The sequence below is a fragment of the Myxocyprinus asiaticus genome, chromosome 49, assembly GCF_019703515.2.
Source record: "Myxocyprinus asiaticus isolate MX2 ecotype Aquarium Trade chromosome 49, UBuf_Myxa_2, whole genome shotgun sequence".
NCBI classification, from domain to species: domain Eukaryota; kingdom Metazoa; phylum Chordata; class Actinopteri; order Cypriniformes; family Catostomidae; genus Myxocyprinus; species Myxocyprinus asiaticus.
The window spans coordinates 23979043-24001280 of NC_059392.1; the positions used below are offsets into that span (position 1 = coordinate 23979043).

At 46.7% G+C, this 22238-nt stretch overlaps 1 protein-coding gene across 8 annotated transcripts in view; it reads right to left on the reverse strand.

The window, feature by feature from the left end:
- LOC127438187 (dedicator of cytokinesis protein 3-like) overlaps positions 1-22238 on the reverse strand; it is a 278795-nt gene that overhangs the window by 148263 nt on the left and 108294 nt on the right. For all 8 annotated transcript variants that reach the window (XR_007896670.1, XR_007896671.1, XM_051693558.1 and 5 more), the window contains exon 5: positions 4766-4862. Coding sequence is in view for 6 of the 8 variants with exons in the window: in XM_051693558.1 (XP_051549518.1) it covers positions 4766-4862 (97 nt within the window). In the remaining 2 variants the exon portion in view is untranslated. The remainder of the gene's footprint in view (positions 1-4765; positions 4863-22238) is intronic.

Consider the following 22238-nt stretch of genomic DNA (forward strand, 5'->3'; position numbering starts at 1 on the left):
GTCCCCCAAAAACACTAAGTAGTAGCCCCATTTCCTATAAAACAAATTCCAAACCCCCAGCCTTCTGCTTGACCCCTCCTCGAAAGGAGCCACCCTCCCCATCTCTGCACAGCGCTCCGGAAATGAGGGCGCTCCATCTGACTTCCATCCCCTTAAAATAATTTGCCTGCCAATCATGATACTGGTCAGAACCCAATTTGTTTATGTGTTTATCTCCCAAATTTATGACGCCCCATCACCCAAAATACAGAGTCTGGGGCAAAGTGAAATTTGAGTGCCCAAAACATCACACATAAAACTCTGAACCTTCAACCAAAATTCTTGGATCTTAACACACACCCAAAAAACATGGTGTAAGGGGTTCAGTGGAAAGGAGGAGGTGAAAACCGTCTTGACAACTTAAATAATAGTTTAATAATAAACTTAACAAAAAACACACAACCAAAAACCACACAGTACAGCTGCCTGCAATTCTCTCTCTCTCGAACTGTCGTCCCCGGCCGCTTTTATCCCTCGCGCGCCCCATCAGGCTGATTGGGGACCGGGCGTGCGTCATTCCAGCCCAGCCCCGCCCTCCTCTTCTCCACACATGGGTTGTGTCTCCATCTTCTCATTGGCATCGCCAGCAGGTGGGTGTGTCTTTAAGACCAAGCCTATACAATCTAGAGGGAATCTATGTAAAATCTTGAATTGCATAAGGCGAACCCTTGCATCTCTAAATGCGAACTTGACATTTTTTAGAATCCTAGAATCCCACTCCCTCCTCCAATACCAAGTTTAAATCTTTCTCCCATAATCTCTTGATAGAAGTTAAAGCTCCATCCCTCAGACTCTGAATTAGCAGGGAGTAATACACTGATGCCTCATGACCTTTTCCAAAAGCAGTAATCACCACTCCCAGAGTATCTGCCGCTTTAGGGGGGTGTATGCTACTCCCAAAAACAATACAGAGCAGGTGGTGCAGCTGTAAATACCTAAAGAACTGAGATCTGGGAATCCCAAAATGTTGAACCAAATTTTCAAAGGATCTCAGCACTCCACTCTCATATAGGTCATCGAGTGTGATAACCCCCTTCACAATCCACTCTGACCACCAGAAAGGGGACTTATTAATACATAATTTAGGGTTCAGCCATCTGCTTGAGGCAACATTTAAATAAATGTCCGAATTAAACACTCTGGACACTTTTGTCCATACCGAGTGAAAATGTGAGATAACGGGGTGTAACTTCACTTCTCCGATTAGTTTGATAGAAAGGCTTTGCAATAGCAAAATAGGGGCAAGAACTTCCTGTTCAATACAAAACCAAGGAGGGGCTCTCTCAGGTGGAAGCGACCAATGAGCCAAATGTCTGAGACCGAATGCATATGTCAATCTGCCTATGTAACTTATTAAAATGTATTCTAGGATGCTTACCATTCCAAATGAAGGACTTTGCTATGCTATCAAATTGCTTGAAATAAGAGAGGGGGACATCTACAGGGAGAGACTGTAGCGGGTAGTTGAATTTTGGAATACAATTCATTTTAATAACATTAACCTTCCCAATCATAGATAAATTTAATGAAGCCCACCTTCCCACATCGCTCGAAAACCTTTTTATTAAAGGGTCAAAATTAACTAACTAAATCAGACAAATTTGCTGGGAATAAAATGCCCAAATACTTAATGCCCTGTTTGGGCTACTGGAAGGCGCCCAGCTGGAAAGCCGTTACTGGGCAGTATGCTGTCAGAGCCAAAGCTTCGGATTTAGACCAATTGACTCTGTATCCTGAGAACTTGGAAAATGAATAAATAATTATATGGATGCAAGGCATAGATCTAATGGGGTTGGAGACGAATAATAAAATATCATCTGCGTAAAGCAAAAGCTTATGCGCCATACCTCCCGCCACCACCCCTGCCGGGTGCTACTGTACAGAGTCAAATAATCTGAAATTAATCCATTTGTTTGTACCGCCGCTACCAGTTGTCTATAAAGTAACTTAATCCATCCAATAAAAGTATTCCCGAACCCGTATATTTCCAAAATCTTAAAAAGATAATCCCATTCTACCATATCAAATGCCTTTTCGGCGTCAAGTGAGATGGCAGCGACCGGACTCATTAGCCACTGACCACATGATATTGATGAAACGCCTAATGTTATCAGAAAAGCTGTGGCCCCTAATAAACTCCACCTTTTTTTTTAATAGATTTCACATAAATTGTTTGTAAAACCACTCTTACGTGAATTAATTTGAATACAACAATTTACATCAGAATGGTATTATGAACAGTTTGCACAGAAGTGGTGTGACACTCTGCTCAATAACCCACTCCATGCATGTGTGCTCCACTCAACCTCTCACTGCCCAAACGAATGCTCCGCTGAAGTACTGCTCACGCTCACTGGTAAATAATAATGATGTTAGTAGATACCATGTGCCCCCATTGTTTTTCCTTGATATTTTTAAAGCAGCATAAAGTGAATCTGGACTTTATATGCGTCAAACGATCATGTGTTGTGCATGCGCTCTTTATATATACAGCAGGGTTTAACCATGAATTTAACAAATAAAAACAATTCATCTTGCATAAAGTATGATTTTTTCCAATACTGTATATATTACATGAAATCATGTTTAATGATCCTAAAACAAATAAAAATGATTTAATTCACGAATTACCACTGCCTTAGTTTAAGAAAAGTTTTTTTATTCTAATGTACAAACATTTATGGCTTTTTTCTCTGTGCATGAATGCAGCAAGCGATGTCAGAAGATGTTATCCGCAACCACTAATCTAAAGTCAGTTTTTACGTTTCACATCGTTATGGTGTGGATTTGGCTTTGGGAAACTGACCAGCAGTTATGTGCACTTTATCCCCGAGCAGAAATCGAAAGCAACAGGTGGTCGATTAAGTGAGATAATTCTGCTATGAAATTTTCTATGTGAGAGTCGAAACCTTTACCAATCAAATGCTCAATTGTACAATAGAGGCATGAAAACAGAATGCTGCGTCTGCAAATTAGGACACACTGATATGCAAGATCATACGTGTTTATTAGTTTTGATGCAGGGGATTTTTGTGTTCGCCGGGAAATATGCTTTGCCAATATACAGTATTATTAAGCTTACATATTCAATTGAGGGTGCTCTAATGTTCGCAATCCCGCATAACCCAGCCTGCATCTAGCTGGCAGCTGCATTGACATGATTGCAAAACAACAAGATAGCTTACTATCTACTTATCTATTAATTTAATATCGAATGGCAGTGTAGCCTACTAGCTCACCTTTTGATGTACTACCATGTTCGCATAGCACATCCTCGTGCTTTCTGGCAATGTGACGCATTCCAAATGGAATATTTGCAAATTCTCATGGTCTTTCCACACTCCCTTTTGATTTCCTCGTCTCTTAACTTTGATTTATACTTTGCATTTATGTAGGCTATAAGGTTTGCAACTTCACTAAACAATGTTTGAATTCCCTCAGGCCTATTGCTAACTTCGCAGGTTCCCAAACCAGCATATAACGAAGCGCATTCTGGGTTGAGCGAGCAGCACTGAGCGGCCTGAGCGAGCGGAGCAGAATCTTCAAAAAGGCGCTCTCAGCTCAGGTGGAATTATCACCGCTCTGTTCAACACTCCGCTCACATGCCCTGGTACTGTCGCATTAATTTGAAGGCAACAATTTACATCTGAATAGTATTACGATCGGTTTGCAAGGAAATTTGTTAATATATATTTATATAAATTATTTTACTTAAATCGTTTGTACAATCATTATTACATAAATTATTGCATTCAATTCAAATCGACAATTTACGTAAAAAAATTTTTACGAACGATTTATGCAGAAATTTGTTTACATACATTTTACATAAAGATTTCACATAGATTGTTCATAAAACCATTCTTACGTAAACTGTCACATTCAATTCAATGCAACAATTTACATCAGAATTGTATTATGAACAATTTACTAGAAAATTTGCAAATATATATTTCATATAAATGTTTTACTTCAATTGTTCATAAAACCATAACAATGCAAATTGTCACATTCAATGGTTTTCCGAACAACTTACACAGAAATTTGTTTCATTATGAGGTCTACAGCATTTGCACTCTTCCAGAGGTCAAACTACAAATCACTTCCTTGTAGTTATTGTACATACTAGGATAGGAGCACATATTTTAACAAAAAAATTGCATACATCACCTTTAAAGCTGAAGTAATTTCTACACCACTAGCGTCACTGAACTGAACAGCAAAAACAATCCCTTTTCAAACATATTCCTGAAAACTCCCACAGTCTTCCATTAGTTCAACCAAACAGTTAGTCTTGCCCTAAACTCACACCATTGTTCAAGCCAATACTGCTGTGTTGGGCAGGATGGGCCGCTCAAACAAACAGAGTATGTTTCGATAATGCCACAGAGCCACACTGTTACACTTTTAGGTGGAATCATCTTACAAATGGTTTACTTATATTTGACTCTGCATATTGAGTTGGTATACGAGAAAGAATTTTAACATAGATAAAATTACATCAGTTTAAGACTACATATTTATGAAATGCTGTATAGAACACACAACATTTGCTTAATAAACAGATATCCCTGTCCTCCTTCTTTCTCAAAAATCCAGCTCAGAGATTTCAATACAGTTCAGTAAGTGAAAGTGAAAGACTTTGAAAGCACTATAATCCAGTCTCTCGAGTGATATAGCCACGCAATTGAGCCAATATGAAGTCAAAATACTAAATGGTACTTACCACATACAACTGCTTCCACAGAACAGACCACTCTTGAAGTGTAGAGGTGACCTCTGTCACAATGGGGTCTTCCAGGGGGACGACAGTCTCATATTGGCTGAACAGGAAGAGAAACCACAGGTTAGTGTGATTGTTTGCCATAAGAACAACCAGCGGTACAGTGATATATGATATTGTAATAATGTTCATGGTAATACTTAATGACATTTATAAGGAACTTAGAATAATAATATGGTATTACCATGGTACTATGTACAAAAAAAAAAAAAAAAAAAAAACATGGTATTACCCAGGGTGTCAGTTGTGTAACCTACTCACAGGGCCCAGGTAAAATTTAAGTTTAATTGCTACCTGAACCCTTTAAACACAGACTGGTTCGCATAGAAAAAATAAATAAATAATGATTCAAATATTAATAACTACAGTCTTGGCTAGGAAAAAACAGGTATTGTTTTAATGTTTAGAAGCTTTACTTTACAATGCATGTAGGCCTTAAAACCAAAACAGAACAAATGGTATTTGCAGACAAATCAGAAGTGTTCCATTTTGATAATTTATTAATAATTTTGCACTGTACATATTATTGTAATCAGTGAAAACATCAAACAGATCAAAAAGACGTGTTATATGTCGCTGGAAAGCCCTCAAAGAGTAGACTTCTACCAGCCTATTTGTTGTACTCACAGGAAAGAAATATAACAAGTAATAGATAAGTACATGTCTTTAACATACAGTACATGTTTCATGTAAACAGGTGTTGCTCATTATCCACGTTTTCGCTTATAACTTCACGAAAAATAAATAGAACATAAAATATCACATACCATTACTTTGTTGAGGGGATTGCTGTTAAAGCGAGCCCACACACAAAGTAATCGGATGCATTGATCATCAGATAACCCACACGAAGCACAATGTGCACACAACACATAATGTGCTATCTGGCTAAAAAATATGTTAGCTTTCCTGGATCAGATGACTTCATTGGAAATTATGTAGTATGTTTTCCAGTGTCAGGGAATGCTAAACCAATTGTATTTGGATTCAAATCGCTGCAACCAGAGGTAGAAGTCATCCAAATATGGGCAGAGAGGATTGCTCACTCTAATTATATATGGCCACCAGGAGATGGTGCAAACGGAGGTTACACAAGTAACCATGATGTTCCCTATCTGTCACTCACTTGACGTTGTGTCGATGTAGTGACACTAGGGGTCCCTATACGAAACGCCACAATTGGCTGAACTGTGTTACATGAACTGGCGGTGTGTGGTGGGCAGACTACTGTGTGCCTCATAGCCAGCACACCAGGTCGACACGTAACCTCCCCCAACATAGTTATGAGCGTCGAATGGCCCTTTGGGGACAAGTCGACTACCCAAAAGATAGAGGCAGGCTTAACCCAGTCGTGGCATCTTTTCCCCTTCTCTTTTTCCACTCCTTAAAAAAGAAGGGGGATTATCCAACTGGGCCACCAGGTCTAGTCGGGGGTGTCCCTCCCAAGGGGAAGACACCACAGAGACCACACCTCGCCCAATGAGAGGGGGGATATTTAAGTGGAAAAATACGTCACATGGTCTTTCCAACCATGTGGAGAGTCTTCAAGGTAGATCCTACCCAGCGGGGGAGGAGTTACTACAAACATGGAGACTGGGGCAGAGGGGCTCCAGTTGGACTCTCAGTTTGGAGTCCAACTCCAAACTGAGAAAAGAGATGCTCTGAACCGGGAGGAGCTTGCTCTTTTCCCAGTTGACCTGAAGCCCTAGTCGGCTGAGGTGTGAGAGCAGCAGGTCCCTGTGTGCGCACAACATGTCTTGAGAGGGAGCTAGGATTAGCCAGTCATCGAGATAGTTGAGAATGCAAATGCCCACCTCCCTTAACGGGGCAAGGGCAGCCTCTGTAATCTTCATAAAGACGTGAGGAGACAGGGACAGGCCGAAAGGGAGGACTTTGTACTGATACGCCTGACCCTTGAATGTAAACCGCAGGAAGGGTCTGTGTCAAGGAAGGATCGAGACGTGGAAGTACGCATCCTTCAGGTCTAATGCCATGAGCCAATCTTGATGCCGGACGCTCGCCAGAATGCATTTTTGCGTCAGCATCTTAAACAGGAGTCTGTGTAAAGCCCGGTTCATTACTCGCAGGTCCAAAATTGGCTGCAACCCACCACCTTTTTTCGGTACGATGAAGTAGGGGCTATAAAACCCTTTCTTCATCTCGGCTGGAGGGACAGGTTCTATTGCGCCCTTCCATAGGAGGGTAACGATCTCCGCGCGCAAGGTGGCAGCTGTTGGGCCTCATGTATTCAGATAGAAGACAAAGGCAGGCCTAATACAGTCGTAAAAACCTAACTCAAGCCCCCACCTTCCAAGTCATAAATCTTACTGATAAAAATCACGCCAAAATCAAACAAAGGGAGTCCAAAACAGACTACAAATCCATGAAGCCTTGCTCACTAAAGGATCGAACTCTCAACTTCTATTGGATGAGGCACACAACAGAACGTCCCTCAAACATGACATCATCAGGAGTTGAAATACCTCTGAAATGCTTCCGGGATTGGCTTCCAGTGACTTTGTTCACCGAATATAGACGTAGCTCTTTGCTGCTCTCAGGTGCAACCTCGTGGCACAAGGAAGTAACATCCGACTTGAAACTGTGGCCATACAATCTCCATCTCGCTGGACGAGTTGAGATTACTCTGTGTTCAACCGAACACTCTAACGGATCCGAAGGAGACCGCCGAGCAATTCGCATCTTCATCCGTTTGCCTACAGAAGTGATTAAAGATTTCTCTTCCATCTTCAATCAAGTCGACATTTCTGAGTTCTCCGCCAGCCCGCCGAGAATCAACAGCCGTACCGCCCGCCGAAAGAGCGAGGAAACGGCCTCCCGTCATCACCCGAGCCTCAAGGAACCGGGTCAGAGTTAAAGGACGGAGGAAAACACATTCTACCTGTGTCCTCATGCGATTCAAGTAAGAGGTTTATGTCTGGGCAGAGATAGAATATTATAGTGTGTTATTCTTGTGTTTCAAGGTTTTTTGCTTGTACAGTTTACGGACCGCCATGTCCGCTCATTATTAATACTCAGGGTATTAATTATTACAAATTTGTTTTGCTGTATTGTGGTCCAACCAAATTGGATTGTTGTGCAATTTCGCCATCGCGGGTAAGACAGCAACTGAGTTCATCCATTAAAGAGTCAAATAACGCGGGACTTTTACGAGCCGTCCACCGTGTCTCTGAGTGATGAACACAGCTGTTTTCTCTCCCACTATCGCGAAATCGGCTTTAGGGCTGTCACTTAATCATCTCTCTCTCTACTAACCACACACCCACACACACACACACACACACACACACACCTTATGTGTTATAGGATTATTTTATTTCCATATCTAATCATATCACTGTTTAGTTTGTAGTTGTAAGTCGGAAGTTTATTGACTGCATTGCATTAATTATTAATTGATATTACTGCATCAATAAACTTTGCTATATTACAAAGAGAAGTGTTTTGGTTTGTTTTGCATATGCCTGTGTCATGCTGACAGGATGTCAGTGCTCGGATTCAAACCTTCATTCATTGTTTTTTTTCCCCGAAAATCGATATTCTTCAGATGTCGATTTTCCTAAGAAAACAATCTAATATTGAGACTGTTTTACTATTTGGTTATTAGTCCCTAATTCCAGGGTGGTGCCCCATCAATGTTAATCCTTATTAATATTCTATTGATTTTTGATAATTGATAATTATCTTTGATGATTGAATTTGAATGATCAATAAGCTAGTGTTAATTTTAATTAATGTTTCATCGATGTTAACAATTAATGATTATCTTTGATAATTGTTGATTTAAAGGATTTTAAAAAGCTAACATTGATTCTCATCAATGTTCTATTGATTTTAATAATTAATAATTATCTTTGATAATTATTAATTATTGCTAATAACCAAACTTTCTCCTAAACGTAGCACACTACATTTACTGGAGCCCCATATGAGGTTTTTAATGAGTTATATCCAATTAATTAATTGAAATATTAATTAATAACTACAGAAATAATTATTAATTATTTCTGATAGTAACACTGATCTAAACAACCAGTAAAGCCCTACACAGCGTTTTCGCTCTTGACCAAGGTGAAGTGAATACTGCTGAACCTGGGCGGGCACCTGGCGAACTAAAATCGCGTAGCCGATTCGGACGGTCTGGATCAGCCATCGTGACGGCTTGAAAAGCGCGAGCCACACGTACAAGTTCTACGCAAGGGGGACCAAGGGGACAACGTCGACGGACATACAGGCAGGGGGGCCTCACGGCAGGGCAGAGCTCGAGGTGCCACACCACGTCGTGGCTGTGCTGAGTCTAGGGACATCGAAGCACTTACCTGGCTCCTTGTGACCACCCCCGGAACAGCCTGGGATGGGGGAGGAAGAGGCCTGTCCTCATAACCCGTGGAGACATCGGGGGCGGCTGTGTGCCACAGCTGGGCGCTCAGGGGCGGAAAGACCACCACTGGAGTGCCAATCCTGCAAGAAAAAACCCGTGGACGGTAGTCGTGGTGACGACCATACACACAGGGTATGTGACTCAGGGAGGAAGGAAGCCGCTTTTTTGCTGAACTGTTGGGTACCACAGCCACTTGGGCATGCGGCAAAATCAAACAAAAAGGCAACAAAAGATTTTCCACCCAGCCCTCCACTTGGGGATGGAGTGGTCTTTTTACCAGCTCCACGTGAGTGGGTTCCCTCGTCCCTGGGTCACACGTCTCAGGGGCGCTTTGAGGACCTCCGTGGGTTCTTAGGTGCCGGTAGGCCGAAGGGGCAGGCTGCGGTGGGAGCCGGTGCAGTCACTGCAGGGGGACACCCTTGGTGTTGAGCAGACGGGGTGTGGGATCTTGAGCCATGTCGGGGCAGGATGTGCTGGATTGCCTCCGTCTGCTGCTTCACTGCCGAGAACTGCTGGGCAAAGTCCTCGATGGTGTCGCCGAATAGACCCGCCTGGGAAATGGGGGCAGCAAGGAACCGTGTCTTGACGGCCTCGCCCATCTCGACCAGGTTGAGCCAAAGGTGGCACTCCTGGACCACTAGTGTGGCCATCGTCCGTCCGAGAGACCGCGCCATGACCTTTGTCGCTCGGAGAGCAAGGTCAGTCGCCGAGCGCAATTCCTGCATCAAATCTGATGCAGAACTACCCTCGTGCAGTTCTTTCAACACCTTGGCTTGGTGGACCTGCAGGAGAGCCATGGCGTGCAGGGCAGAGGCGGCTTGTCCAGCAGCGCTGTAGGCTTTAGCAGTCAGGGACAACATGAGCCTACAGGGCTTGGACGGGAACTTAGGGCATCCGCGCCAGGTGGTGGCACTCTGCGGGCATAGGTGCACTGCGAGCACCTTATCTAGCCCCTGGCTGCCCCGCCATTGAGGGTAGTGAGAGCGGGGAACTGCGGAATCGGGGCCGGGCAGTAAAAGGTGCCTCCCACGACTTCGTCAGCTCCTCATGCACTTCCGATAAGAATGGCACTGGAGCGGGGCGTGGCTGCTTTGAGCGGCGCCACGAGCCTAGGAACCAATCATCAAGCCGCGAAGGTTCAGTGGAGAGCGGAGGGTTCCACTCTAACCCGACACTCGCGGCTGCCCGGGAAAGCATGTCCATCATTTTGCCATCGGCCTGTGACTGGGCAATTGTCCCCAAAGGGGGAAGCCCAGCTGAGGATTCTCAGTCCGACTGGACAAGCCCGCTCTCCGATGCTGTGCTCGAGAGCTCATCATCTTCGCGGGCTCCGAACAAGAAGCCAGACTCGCCGTGAGACAAGCCGGTGAACTCATCCGGAAGCCCGATTGGGGCAGAAGAGCGTGCTGGGGAATGGGAGGTCTGCGGGGGGATACCCGGCAGAGACGATCCCATTGGGGTCCTCAAATCACCCCCAGTGCTAGCCGTGCTGGCCTCATACCCGTAGGTAGAAGGACTGAGGCGGGGAGCCGCTGGGGTCAAGCCCCGACCTCAATGTTGCCATGGTCATGTTCTCGCAGTGAGAACATGTACCATCCACAAACGCTGCCTCTGTGTGGGTGGCGCCCAGACAGGAAAGACAGCGATCATGACCATCTGAAGTTGAGAGATAACGACCGCAACCAGGAATAACACACAATCGGAAATGCATCTTTAAAAAGACGTGTCTTTAAAAAGACGTTCTGTGTGTGCCGCTCTTTTAGAGAAATGTATACTCTTTTAGAGGAGGAAAAGCTCTTACAGAAAATATACTCTCTTGTTTTTCTGCCGAAGCGCCCAGGGGCGTTCTCTGCAGTGCACCAGTGCAGAGGAGAGAGAAGCCGCTGAAATGCACGGTCAGATCCAGCAGAGGTGAATGAACAGTAGTATTCAGCTCAATGAGAATGACCGTTCGCTCCGAAGAGAAAATCTGAATGAGTGGTTGCATACCAGCTCCTTTTATACCCGTATGTCCGGGGGAGTGGCATGCGAATACCACTCGCCAATTTCCATTGGCCTTTTATCAAAGACCAGAGGTGTTTCGGGCTCCCAAGAGTGACCCCTAGTGTCACTACATCGACACAACGTCGAGTGAGTGACAGATAGGGAGCCATGTTTACATGAGATTTGAAATAATCGCATTACTCTCTGCTTTTGACGTCAAACCCTGAAGAGGCATGTGCACAACACATGCGCACACTGGATGAGCCTTTACATTTTCTTTTTATTATTGCAATTATACATCACAAAACAGGGAACATTCAACAACATAAGACACATTGACCAGGGGGAACACACACAGAACAAACATAAAGGAACTTGGACAAGGAGGTAAGGTGTTTACATGGCACGCGAAATTGGCATAATGGGCAAAAATCTACCCGGGTCGATCCAGCTATTCATAAGCCATTTATGGCCTTTACACCGATAAAGGAACGTGGTTTGTTGCATTTACATGATCACATGTGTTGTCGGCTTATTAAGCAGAATTAGTATAAGAATGTGCATGTAAATGTGCTCATTGCTGTATTTGCATGTGTTATTAGTTTTTATGTATAAATATTATGTTTTATTTGTTTGGAGAGGCTTTTGGACACTTGGAGACATTTTTAGATTCATATTTGTAATGCTTTAACTTTTGATTGCTTTGTTGTATCAACACAATCATTTATTACATTTTACTCAGTTACAGGTGACATGATTGGGAACAAGTTTTTCAGAGCTACCTTATTTACACCCTGAGATATATAATGTCAAATTAGAAAAATAATAATAAAACAAAAAGTTAATTTTGGGCTCGTTTTTTTTTTTTTTTTTCTGCAGTTCCTTAGGCTGAGAGTCTTATAATTTATCATAATCTATATTGTTCAAAAATTGAAAACTCAATTTTTTTTTTGTAGCATTATAAGCCTTTAATTTTTGGCATGCCACTGAAAAAGGTAATCTTAAAAAATACATTCAGAGCTTGAAGGGTTAAATTATTTTAGTAAAATCACTTTATTACTGATGAAGAACATTTATTTGAAACTCTGAAAACTCATAAAATTGAGTAGAAATCAAAGGTCACGGTTCGAGCTAGCATGAGTGCTAAGTACTATGCCACAACTCCAAGTTTGACATTAATTAGACTAAATCAGTCACCCATCAGTTGTTTCCCTTGAGTAAAACCATCTTAAAACATCTTTAAACAGCATCCAAACTTCTTAAAATCAGCACTAGCTCCATTAAATTCTGACCCCATGAGAACAGAATTTAAGTTTTGAGGCTTTTAGTCCATGTCTGTTAGCTTTGAGGAACTAGCATGCTAGTGTACTCCTAACAGTTGATAAAATTACCTATATTCATGTTTACAATCTTTTACTTCTGGAACAATTTAACAAAAATAGTCAAGACATCAATTTGTTCAAATTTTTGTCCAATAAAATGCTCTCTAGAATAAGAATGTCACTAACTAGCAATAGCAAGTAGCAAATCAAGGCTATTCGATATATCCCGCCTCATCTTCCTTTCTCAACAGGGAAAATGTGAACACAGGAAACAAAGTTGCATTCGTCAAACCATTTCATGGGGCATTTAAAATAAAAGTGGACACAGCACTTTCATCTGCAAACCATCTCATTAAATAGTTTTATTCCTGTCCATTCATCAGCCCTCCCGTGTCCTTCTTGTGTCCTTCTCTGATGCTCTGTGGAAATAGATTGATCTCTTTGTTCTGCTTTGTCATCACGTGTCCAAAGTTACCTCTGAAGAGCCCACTGCACTGTGTCATTCCAATGAGGCATTATAAATACCTGCAAACTAGTCGCTTTTTGGCAAAATTCGCAGTTTTGAATCAAAATATGTCATTTATGTGAATCATGTAGATCCGAAGAGTTTTTTTTTTTTTTTTTTTTTTTTTTTTTTTTTTTTAGGGGGGATGATTGAAATTGCAAGCACAATAAACCTCACAAGAATCGGAAATGGGCAAATTTCCCTTAGACTGGAGTGAGACCATAGACATATCTAAAGCTGTCCCGACCTTTTTCTAAATAAAACCTTTGGTGCGGTGCCTCGACTCTTTTGGCCAATCAGAATCAAGATAACGGCATCATCTTCTTTTCCATGGATCAAGACAACTTTTAGCGGTACTACAATTCTGAGGTAAGTTTGCTGCCAATGATGTTATGCTTTTTAACTAACTTAACCTTAGGTAACTAGTTGCTACAGTAACGTTAACTTGCCAAATCAAGTTACTTTGTCGGTTAGTAAGTTAAGTGTGTCGTGATACATTTTTCCTAACGTTACCCCATCAAACTTTTCCCAACCTGTTGGTAAACTTGTTAGCACACAAGCTAACTTCAGTGTATTACAACATCAGTTCAGAATGAATCGCAATACTTTTGCTGAGTTTAACTCCCACTGCATCCGTATTTCTATCTGATTTTAATGTCTGTCTTTGTCGAAAGTTCCAAGGGGAAAAAAACGAACACATAATGAAACAAGACCCACTGTGTTTTAATGAGTGATCGTCTTGACCATGGTTATGTGTTAACATGATCAGTGTTGTTTGCTAATGTATTCAATTTAGATATGTGGCGGTGAAGCATTTTTCTACAGTTTTATGTTTAAAAGTCACGAAACAAAAATTTGGGTGTTTAATATTTGCATATAAGCCTCACTTTGGTCATATATCATGTAATCAGCTGCCGCTACACAGGTGTCATGTGGGGCAGAGGACGTCTCTAGTATTTTCCGATCAGCAAGCGCGCTGGAGTCTTTGCTTAAAATGGAAACACCAGCTCTGGCGGATTATTTAAAGTTGACGGATGCAGTTGGGGTCAGCCTTAACAAACTTTTATGATGATGACAAAGGAGCCCTGAAGCCAGCTGTTCCCTATCTGTCACTCACTCGACGTTGGTGTCGATGTAGTGACACTAGGGGTCACTCTTGGGAGCCCGAGACACCTCTGGTCTTTGATAAAAGGCCAATGAAAATTGGCGAGTGGTATTTGCATGCCACTCCCCAGAACATACGGGTATAAAAGGAGCTGGTATGCAACCACTCATTCAGATTTTCTCTTCGGAGCCGAACGGTCATGCTCGCTGAGCTGAATACTACTGTTCATTCACCTGCTGGATCTGACGGCGCATTTCAGCGGCTTCTCCCTCCTCTGCACTGGTGCACTGCAGAGAACGCCCCTGGGCGCTTCGGCAGAAAAACTAGAGAGTATATTTTCTGAAAGAGCATTTTTCCCCTCTAAAAGGGTATATATTTCTCTAAAAGAGCGCACACACGGAACGTCTTATAAAGACGCGTCTTTTTAAAGATGCTTTTCCGATTGTGTGTTATTCCTGGTTGTGCTCGTTATCTCTCGCCTTCTAACGGTCACGGTCACTGTCTTTCGTGTCTGGGCACTGCTCACGCGGAGACAGCGTTCGTGGATGGTCACGTTCTCATTGCGAGAATATGTCCATGGCAACGTTGCGGTCGCGGCTCGCCTTCGTAAGAAAGCAAGCCACCCCAGAGGCTCCCGCCTCGGTCCTTTTACCCACGGGTTTGAGGCCAGCGCGGCTAGCACTGGGGGCGATTTGGGGACCCCAATGGGACCGCCTCCGCCGGGTATCCCCCCGCAGACCTCCCATTCCCCAGCACGCTCGTCTGCCTCGATCGGGCTTCCGGGTGAGTCCGCCGGCTCGTCTCACGGCGAGTTCGACCTCTTATTCGGAGCCCGCGAAAGTGATGAGCTCTCGAGCGCAGCATCGGAGAGCGGGCTCGTCCAGTCGGAAGCCTCAGCTGGGCTCCTCCCTTCGGGGTCGATCGCCCAGTCACAGGCTGACGCGGACATGACGACATGCTTTCCCGGACAGCCGCGAGCGTCGGTTAGAGTGGATTTCACCGCTCTTCCCTGAACCCTAGCGGCTCTGTGATTGGTTCCTGGGCTCGCGGCGCCGCTCAAAGCCACGCCCCGCCCCGTTCCTTTCTTCCCGGAAGTGCATGAATAGCTGACAAGGTCGCGGGAGGCACCTTTTACTGTCCGGTCCTGATCTTTTCAGCTTCCCCGCTCTCACTACCCTCGATGGTGGGGCGGCCAAGGGTTATTCGGCAATCCCCCGGTGGATAAAGGCGCTCGCGGTGCACCTATGCCCGCAGAGCACCGCCACCTGGCGTGGGTGCCCAAAGCCCCCATCCAAGGCCTGTAGGTTTACGTCGTCTCTGACGGTAAAAGCCTACGGCGCTGCTGGACAAGCCGCCTCCGCCCTGCATGCCATGGCTCTCCTGCAAGTCCGCTAAGGCGCTAAAGGAACTGCACGAGGGTAGTTCCGCCCCGGGATTGATGCAGGAACTGCGTTCGGTGACCGACCTCGCTCTCCGAGCGACGGAGGTCACGGCGCGGTCTCTCGGGCGGACGATGGCCACACTAGTGGTCCAGGAGCGCTACCTTTGGCTCAACCTGGTCGAGATGGGTGAGGCCGACAGGACACGATTCCTTGCTGCCCCCATTTCCCAGGCGGGCCTATTCGGTGACACCGTCGAGGACTTTGCCCAGCAGTTCTCGATGGTAGAGCAGTAGATGGATGCTAGCCGGCTTATCCTGCCCCGGCGTGGCTCAAGATCCCGCACCCCATCTACTCATTGCCGAGGGCGTACCCCTGCGGTGACTGCACCGGCTCCGCCGCAGCCCGCCCCTCCGGCCCGGCCCCGGCGTGGAGCCCACCGCAGGAAGCCGACGCCACTCGTCTCACAGCCGGCACCGAAGAACCCACGGAGGTCTTCGAAGCGCCCCTGAGACGGGCGACCTAGGGACAACGGAACCTGCTGCTCTGGAGCTGGTAAGCAGATCTTCATCTTTTTGTTACCTTTTGCATTTAATTGCGCTGCATGCCTAAGTGGCTGCAGTACTCAAGAGCTCCGCAAGAGTGGTTACCTTGTTCCCTGGGTCACATATCCGGTGTGTACGGCTGGCATCACGACCACCGTCCACCACTCCATTTGGCAGGTTGGCGCTCCAGCGGCGGTCTCCCGCCCTGAGCGCCCAGCTGTGGCACAAATCTGCCCCCGATGTGACAGTCTCCATGGGTCATGAGGACAGGCCTCTCCCTCCCCCGTCCCAGGCTGTTCCGGGGGTGGTCACAAGGAGCCAGGTAAGTGCTTCGATGTCCTCGGACTCAGCACGGCCACGATGTGGTGTGGCACCTCGAGCTCCACCCCGCTGCGAGGCCCCACCCGCCGGTACATCCGATGACATTGTCCCTTTGGTCCCCCTTGCGCGGAACTTGGACGCATGGCTTGCGCTTTCCAGTCCGTCACGAGGGCTGGTCCGGACCGTCCGACTCGGCTGCGCGATTCACTTCGCCGGGCATCCGCCCAGGTCCAGCGGTGTCCACTTCACCTTGGTGAAAGTCAGAAACGCTGCTACCTTGCGTGGAGATCGCTACCCTCCTACAGAAGGACGCGATAGAACCTGTCCCTCCAGCCGAGATGAAGAAGGGGTTTTACAGCCCCTACTTCATTGTACCGAAAAGAGGCGGTGGGTTGCGGCCAATCTTGGACCTGCGAGTACTGAACCGGGCCTTACACAGACTCCTGTTCAAGATGCTGACGCAAAGACGCATTCTAGCGAGCATCCGGCATCAAGATTTGTTCACGGCGGTAGACCCGAAGGATGCGTACTTTCACGTCTCGATCCTTCCTCGACACAGACCCTTCCTGCGGTTCGCGTTCGAGGGTCAGGCGTATCAGTACAAAGTCCTCCCTTTCGGCCTGTCTCTGTCTCCTCACGTCTTTACGAAGATCGCAGAGGCTGCCCTTGCCCCATTAAGGGAGGTGGGCATTCGCATTCTCAACTATCTCGACGACTGGCTAATCTTAGCTCACTCTCGAGATGGGTTATGCGCACACAGGGACCTGGTGCTCTCACACCTCAGCCGACTAGGGCTTCAGGTCAGCTGGGAAAAGAGCAAGCTCCTCCCGGTTCAGAGCATCTCTTTTCTCGGTTTGGAGTTGGACTCAGTCTCCTTGACGGCGCACCTTACGAACGAGCGCGCCCAGTCGGTGCTGGCCTGTTTGAAGGCGTTCAAACAGAAAACAGCGGTTCCACTGAAACTTTTTCAGAGGCTCCTGGGGCATATGGCATCCTCGGCGGTGGCCACCCCGCTCGGGTTGATGCATATGAGGCCGCTTCAGCACTGGCTCCAGACTCGAGTCCCGAGACGGGCATGGTGCCACGGGACACACCGCGGGCCATTACGTCGGTCTGTCACCGTCTTTTCAGCCCTTAGACCGACCTCTCGTTTCCACGAGCAGGTGTTCCGCTAGAACTGGTCTCCAGGCGCGTCGTGGTCACGACAGACGCCTCCAAAATGGGCTGGGGCGCTGTTGGCAATGGGCACGCAGCCGCCAGCCTCTAGATGGGTCCGCGGCTGTGGCAGGCACATCAACTGCCTCGAGTTACTGGCAATTCTGCTCGCCCTGTGGAGGTTCCGGCCGTTGATCCAAGGCAAGCACGTGCTAGTTCGGACAGACAGCACGGCAGCGGTAGCATATGTCAACCGCCAAGGCGGTCTGCGCTCCCGCTGTATGTCATAACTCGCCCGCCATCTCCTCCAACAGAGTTAGCAGCACCAAGTCGCTGCAAGCCACTCACATCCCGGGCAACCTCAACACTTCAGCGGACGCACCGTAACAACAGGTTACCCTCAATGGAGAGTGGAGACTCCACCTTCAGGTGGTCCAGCTGATTTGGAGTCAATTCGGTTAGGCACAGGTGCACCTGTTCACCTCCCAAGAATCCTCCCACTGCCCGCTCTGGTACGCCCTCACCGAGGCCTTCCTCAGCATAGACGCGCTGGCACACAGCTGGTCCCCTGGCATTCGCAAATATGCGTTTTCCCCCAGTGAGCCTGCTCGCACAGACCCTGTGCAAGGTCAGGGAGGATGAGGAGAAGGTCGTCCTGGTAAGCACCCTACTGGCCTGCCCAGACGTGGTGCTCGGACCTCACGCTCCTCGTGACAGCTCCCCCTGGGCAAATTCCCCTGAGGAAGGCCCTTATTTCTCAGGGAAGGGGCACCATCCGGCACCCGCGCCCAGACCTCTGGAATCTCCATGTCTGGCCCCTGGACGGGACGCGGAAGACCTAAGCTGTCTCCCACCTGCGGTGGTAGACACGTTCACTCAGGCTAGGGCTCCCTCTACGAGGCGCCTGTATGCCTTTTAAGTGGTGTCTGTTCGCTAAGTGGTGTTCTTCCCGTCAGGAAGACCCCCAGAGGTGCGCAGTCAGATCAGTGCTTTCCTTCCTGCAAGAGAGGTTGGAAGGGAGGCTGTCCCCTTCCACCTTGAAGGTGTATGTTGCTGCCATAGCAGCACACCATGACGCAGTCGATGGTAAGTCCTTAGGGAAGCATGATCTGATCATCAGGTTCCTAAGAGGCGCCAGGAGGCTGAATCCCTCCAGGCCGCGCCTTGTTCCCTCATCGGAACTCTGTAGTTTTTCAGGGTCTACAGAGAGCCCCCTTTGAGCTTTGTAGTCAGCCGGCCTTAAGGCACTCTCCTTGAAGATTGCCCTCCTGACTGCGCTCACTTCCATTAAGAGGGTAGGTGACCTGCAAGCATTCTCTGTCAGCGAAACGTGCCTGGAGTTCGGTCTGGGCTATTCTCACGTGATCCTGAGACCCCCGACCGGGCTATGTGCCCAAGGTTCCCACCACTCCTTTTAGGGACCAAGTGGTGAACCTGCAAGTGCTGCCCCAGGAGGAGGCAGACCCAGCCCTGGCGTTGCTGTGTCCGGTGTGCGCTTTACGCATCTATTTGGATCGCACGCAGAGCTTTAGAATCTCTGAGCAGCTCTTTGTCTGCTTTGGTGCACAGCGGAAAGGAAGCGCTGTCTCCAAGCAGAGGATCACCCACTGGCTCATTGACGCCATAACTATGGCATGTCTCGCCCAAAACATGCCGCCCCCGGTAGGGCTACGAGCCCATTCTACCCGTGGTGTAGCGGCTTCTTGGGCCCTGGCCAGAGGTGCCTCTCTAACAGACATTTGCAGAGCAGCGGGCTGGGCAACACCCAACACCTTTGCAAGGTTCTACAACCTCCGGGTGGAACCGGTTTCGTCCCAGGTAGTGGCACGCAACACAAGCGGATAAGCCCGGAATAGCCAGCCAGGTGTATCACTTGCACATAGTGCCTTCCACCTCCTTTTGAGCTGAAGACGTGCGCTGTTAATTCCCAGTAGTGTTCACAAAAGTTGTTCCCTGGTTGACTTCCTCTGAGCCCTGTGGCAGTCGAGTTTTCGGAGAGACTCGCTGCCGGCCCAGTACACGCGCTAACTAAGAGCCTGGTTCTGGGGTAGGTGCTCCGCATGTGGCGGTTCCCTGTAAGGCTAACCCCATGCGATCTATATCTTACGCTAGTTCATTTCCCTACTGGCAAACTGCGTCTTCCTTGGGCAGAGCCCCTCAGTCTCTATGTTGTAGTAACTCCTCCCCCATTGGGCAGGATCTACCTTGAAGGCTCTCCACATGGTTGGAAAGACCATGTGATGTATTCTTCCACTTATATATCCCCCCCTCTCTTGGGGCGAGGTGTGGTCTCCGCGGTGTCCTCCCCTTGGGAGGGACACCCCCTGACTAGACCTGGCGGCCCAGTCAGATAATCCCCCTTCTTTTTTAGGGAGTGGAAAAAGAGAAGGGGAAAGAGGCCACGACTGGGTTAAGCCTGTCTCTATCTCTGGGTAGTCGACTTGTCCCCAAAAAGGGCCGTTCGACACTCATAACTGTGTTGGGGGAGGTTACGTGTCGACATGGTGCGCTGGCTATGAGGCACAAAGCAAGTCTGCCCACCACACACCGCCAGTTCACGTAACACAGTTCAGCCTTGTGGCATTTTGTATAGGGACCCCTAGTGTCACTACATCGACACCAACGTTGAGTGAGTGACAGATAGGGAACGTCATGGTTACTGGTGTAACCTCCGTTCCCTGATGGAGGGAACGAGACGTTGGTCCCTCCTGCCACAACGCTGAACTACCCGCTGAAATGGCCGGACCTTATATCGGCTCCTCAGCGTAAAACCTGAATGAGTGGTTGCATACCAGCTCCTTTTATACCCGTATGTTCGGGGGAGTGGCATGCAAATACCACTCGCCAATTTTCATTGGCCTTTTATCAAAGACCAGAGGTGTCTCGGGCTCCCAAGAGTGACCCCTAGTGTCACTACATCGACATCAACGTCTCGTTCCCTCCATCAGGGAACGGAGGTTACACCAGTAACCATGACGATATGTTTTAAAATCGCAAATTATGACAATTGGATTATAATAATAAAAATGTAACAATTCTGTGGTGGCTGGCTCCAGAAAATAAATTATAGCACTCTCATGTCTAATAATTACCGAGAACACTTTCTTTGAGCACAGGGTGTCTATAGGTCCTCAGACATGTTCTTTTATGCTTTTTCAATTTGAGATGATGCTAAGTGAATCCTATTACTTACCTTTCTGAAGTCCTGAGTTGTAATTATTATGTATTCCTTGTGTGCTCACAGGGCAGTCAGACACTTGTCCATAAACTGCATGACAAACGGCTGCAAAATTTTTACAATCTTCCTTGCCTGCTTTGTTCAGTCTGAACACCTGAACCCAATACCCAAAGCTCTGGCTACTCTGGACTTTGATGGCAAACTGCTACCTGTGAAAGAGATGTATGTGGGATGGGATGCTGATCGATTCAGAGTGGCACATCCACAACCCCCTGTGAGTAAATAGAAGGATTAATCTGGAGCCTCTGCTGGGTTTGTATGATTATATGTACAGTAGTGTATGTGTACTTATTGTTGTTGATCTCTGTTTCAGCTGCTGAAGCCATTCCTTCAACAAGTCTCCAGGGCATACACTACATGTGCCAAATACCTGCAGAAAAAGCTGCCTTTGCAGAGAAAGACCCTGCAGTGTTTGTCTGCCATGGATCCAGTTGTGAGAGGGCACTCTCAGACTGGGTTTGAACTGAAGAAGCTCACACGAATGATGAGACACATGCTGCCACCTGATGCTGACCCTCACCAGGAGATTCTTCAGTATAGTGTGGACCAGTCCCTGCCCACTTTCAAAGAGGGAGATCATGTTGTGACATGGTGGGTCTCTGTCTTTGAAACAGGAAAATATCCAGGCCTGTGCCAAGCTGTAAAAGCTGCCATGTCCATCTTCCATGGTCCCTTGTTGTAATTGTCTTTCAATCTGATGTACGACATCATAGACCCCAGAAGCACCAGCATGAACATTACTACATTTAGTGCCATCCAGACTGTGAAATACACTTTGCAGTCCAGGAAGCAGAGTGCCATAGAGATGTTCAGTAGGGATGATGTTAAGTTTGGGGCAGTAGACAGGAGGCTGTGCAGCAACATCAATTCGGTAGGAACAAGAGACAAGGCCCAGCGACAAAAGAATTTGCTCAGAGTCCGAGAGAGGAGGATGGAGTTTGACTGCCAGCCATCTACAAGTGCTGCGGAGAAAAGGCTTGAAGCCGAAGAGGAAGAAAATGTTGCAAGAAAGAGGCACATTGCTAAGCAGCAAAAACGGGCACTTGAAAGACTTGTGCAAGCCAAAAGACTGAAGAAATAAATAAAAAAAAATTGGACCAGCAAGTTGTGGCTGGTGTGCCAAAAAGTTCAAGTGAAGTGATGTCAATAAATGTGTTTTTTTACTTGAAGTATATGTTGTCTTTTCCCTTTATTTTCTTGTCAGAGTGCACCAGAATGCTTCGTTTACATGTTAAAATCACAAAAAGTTTCTTGACATGTTATGGACATTGACAATGCAAAGCTCCCTCACCGGTTCACCTAGCTTATTTATTAATAATGAGTGACAAAAACATGTTGTTTAGAAATAGCCATAGCTATTACAACCATGAGCAAGTTAACATATGACTGCCCCTGTTTACATATCAATACCAAGTAGGTCTTTATAACCTGGAGAAAGCAGTAATATACTAATCTGTTTGTATT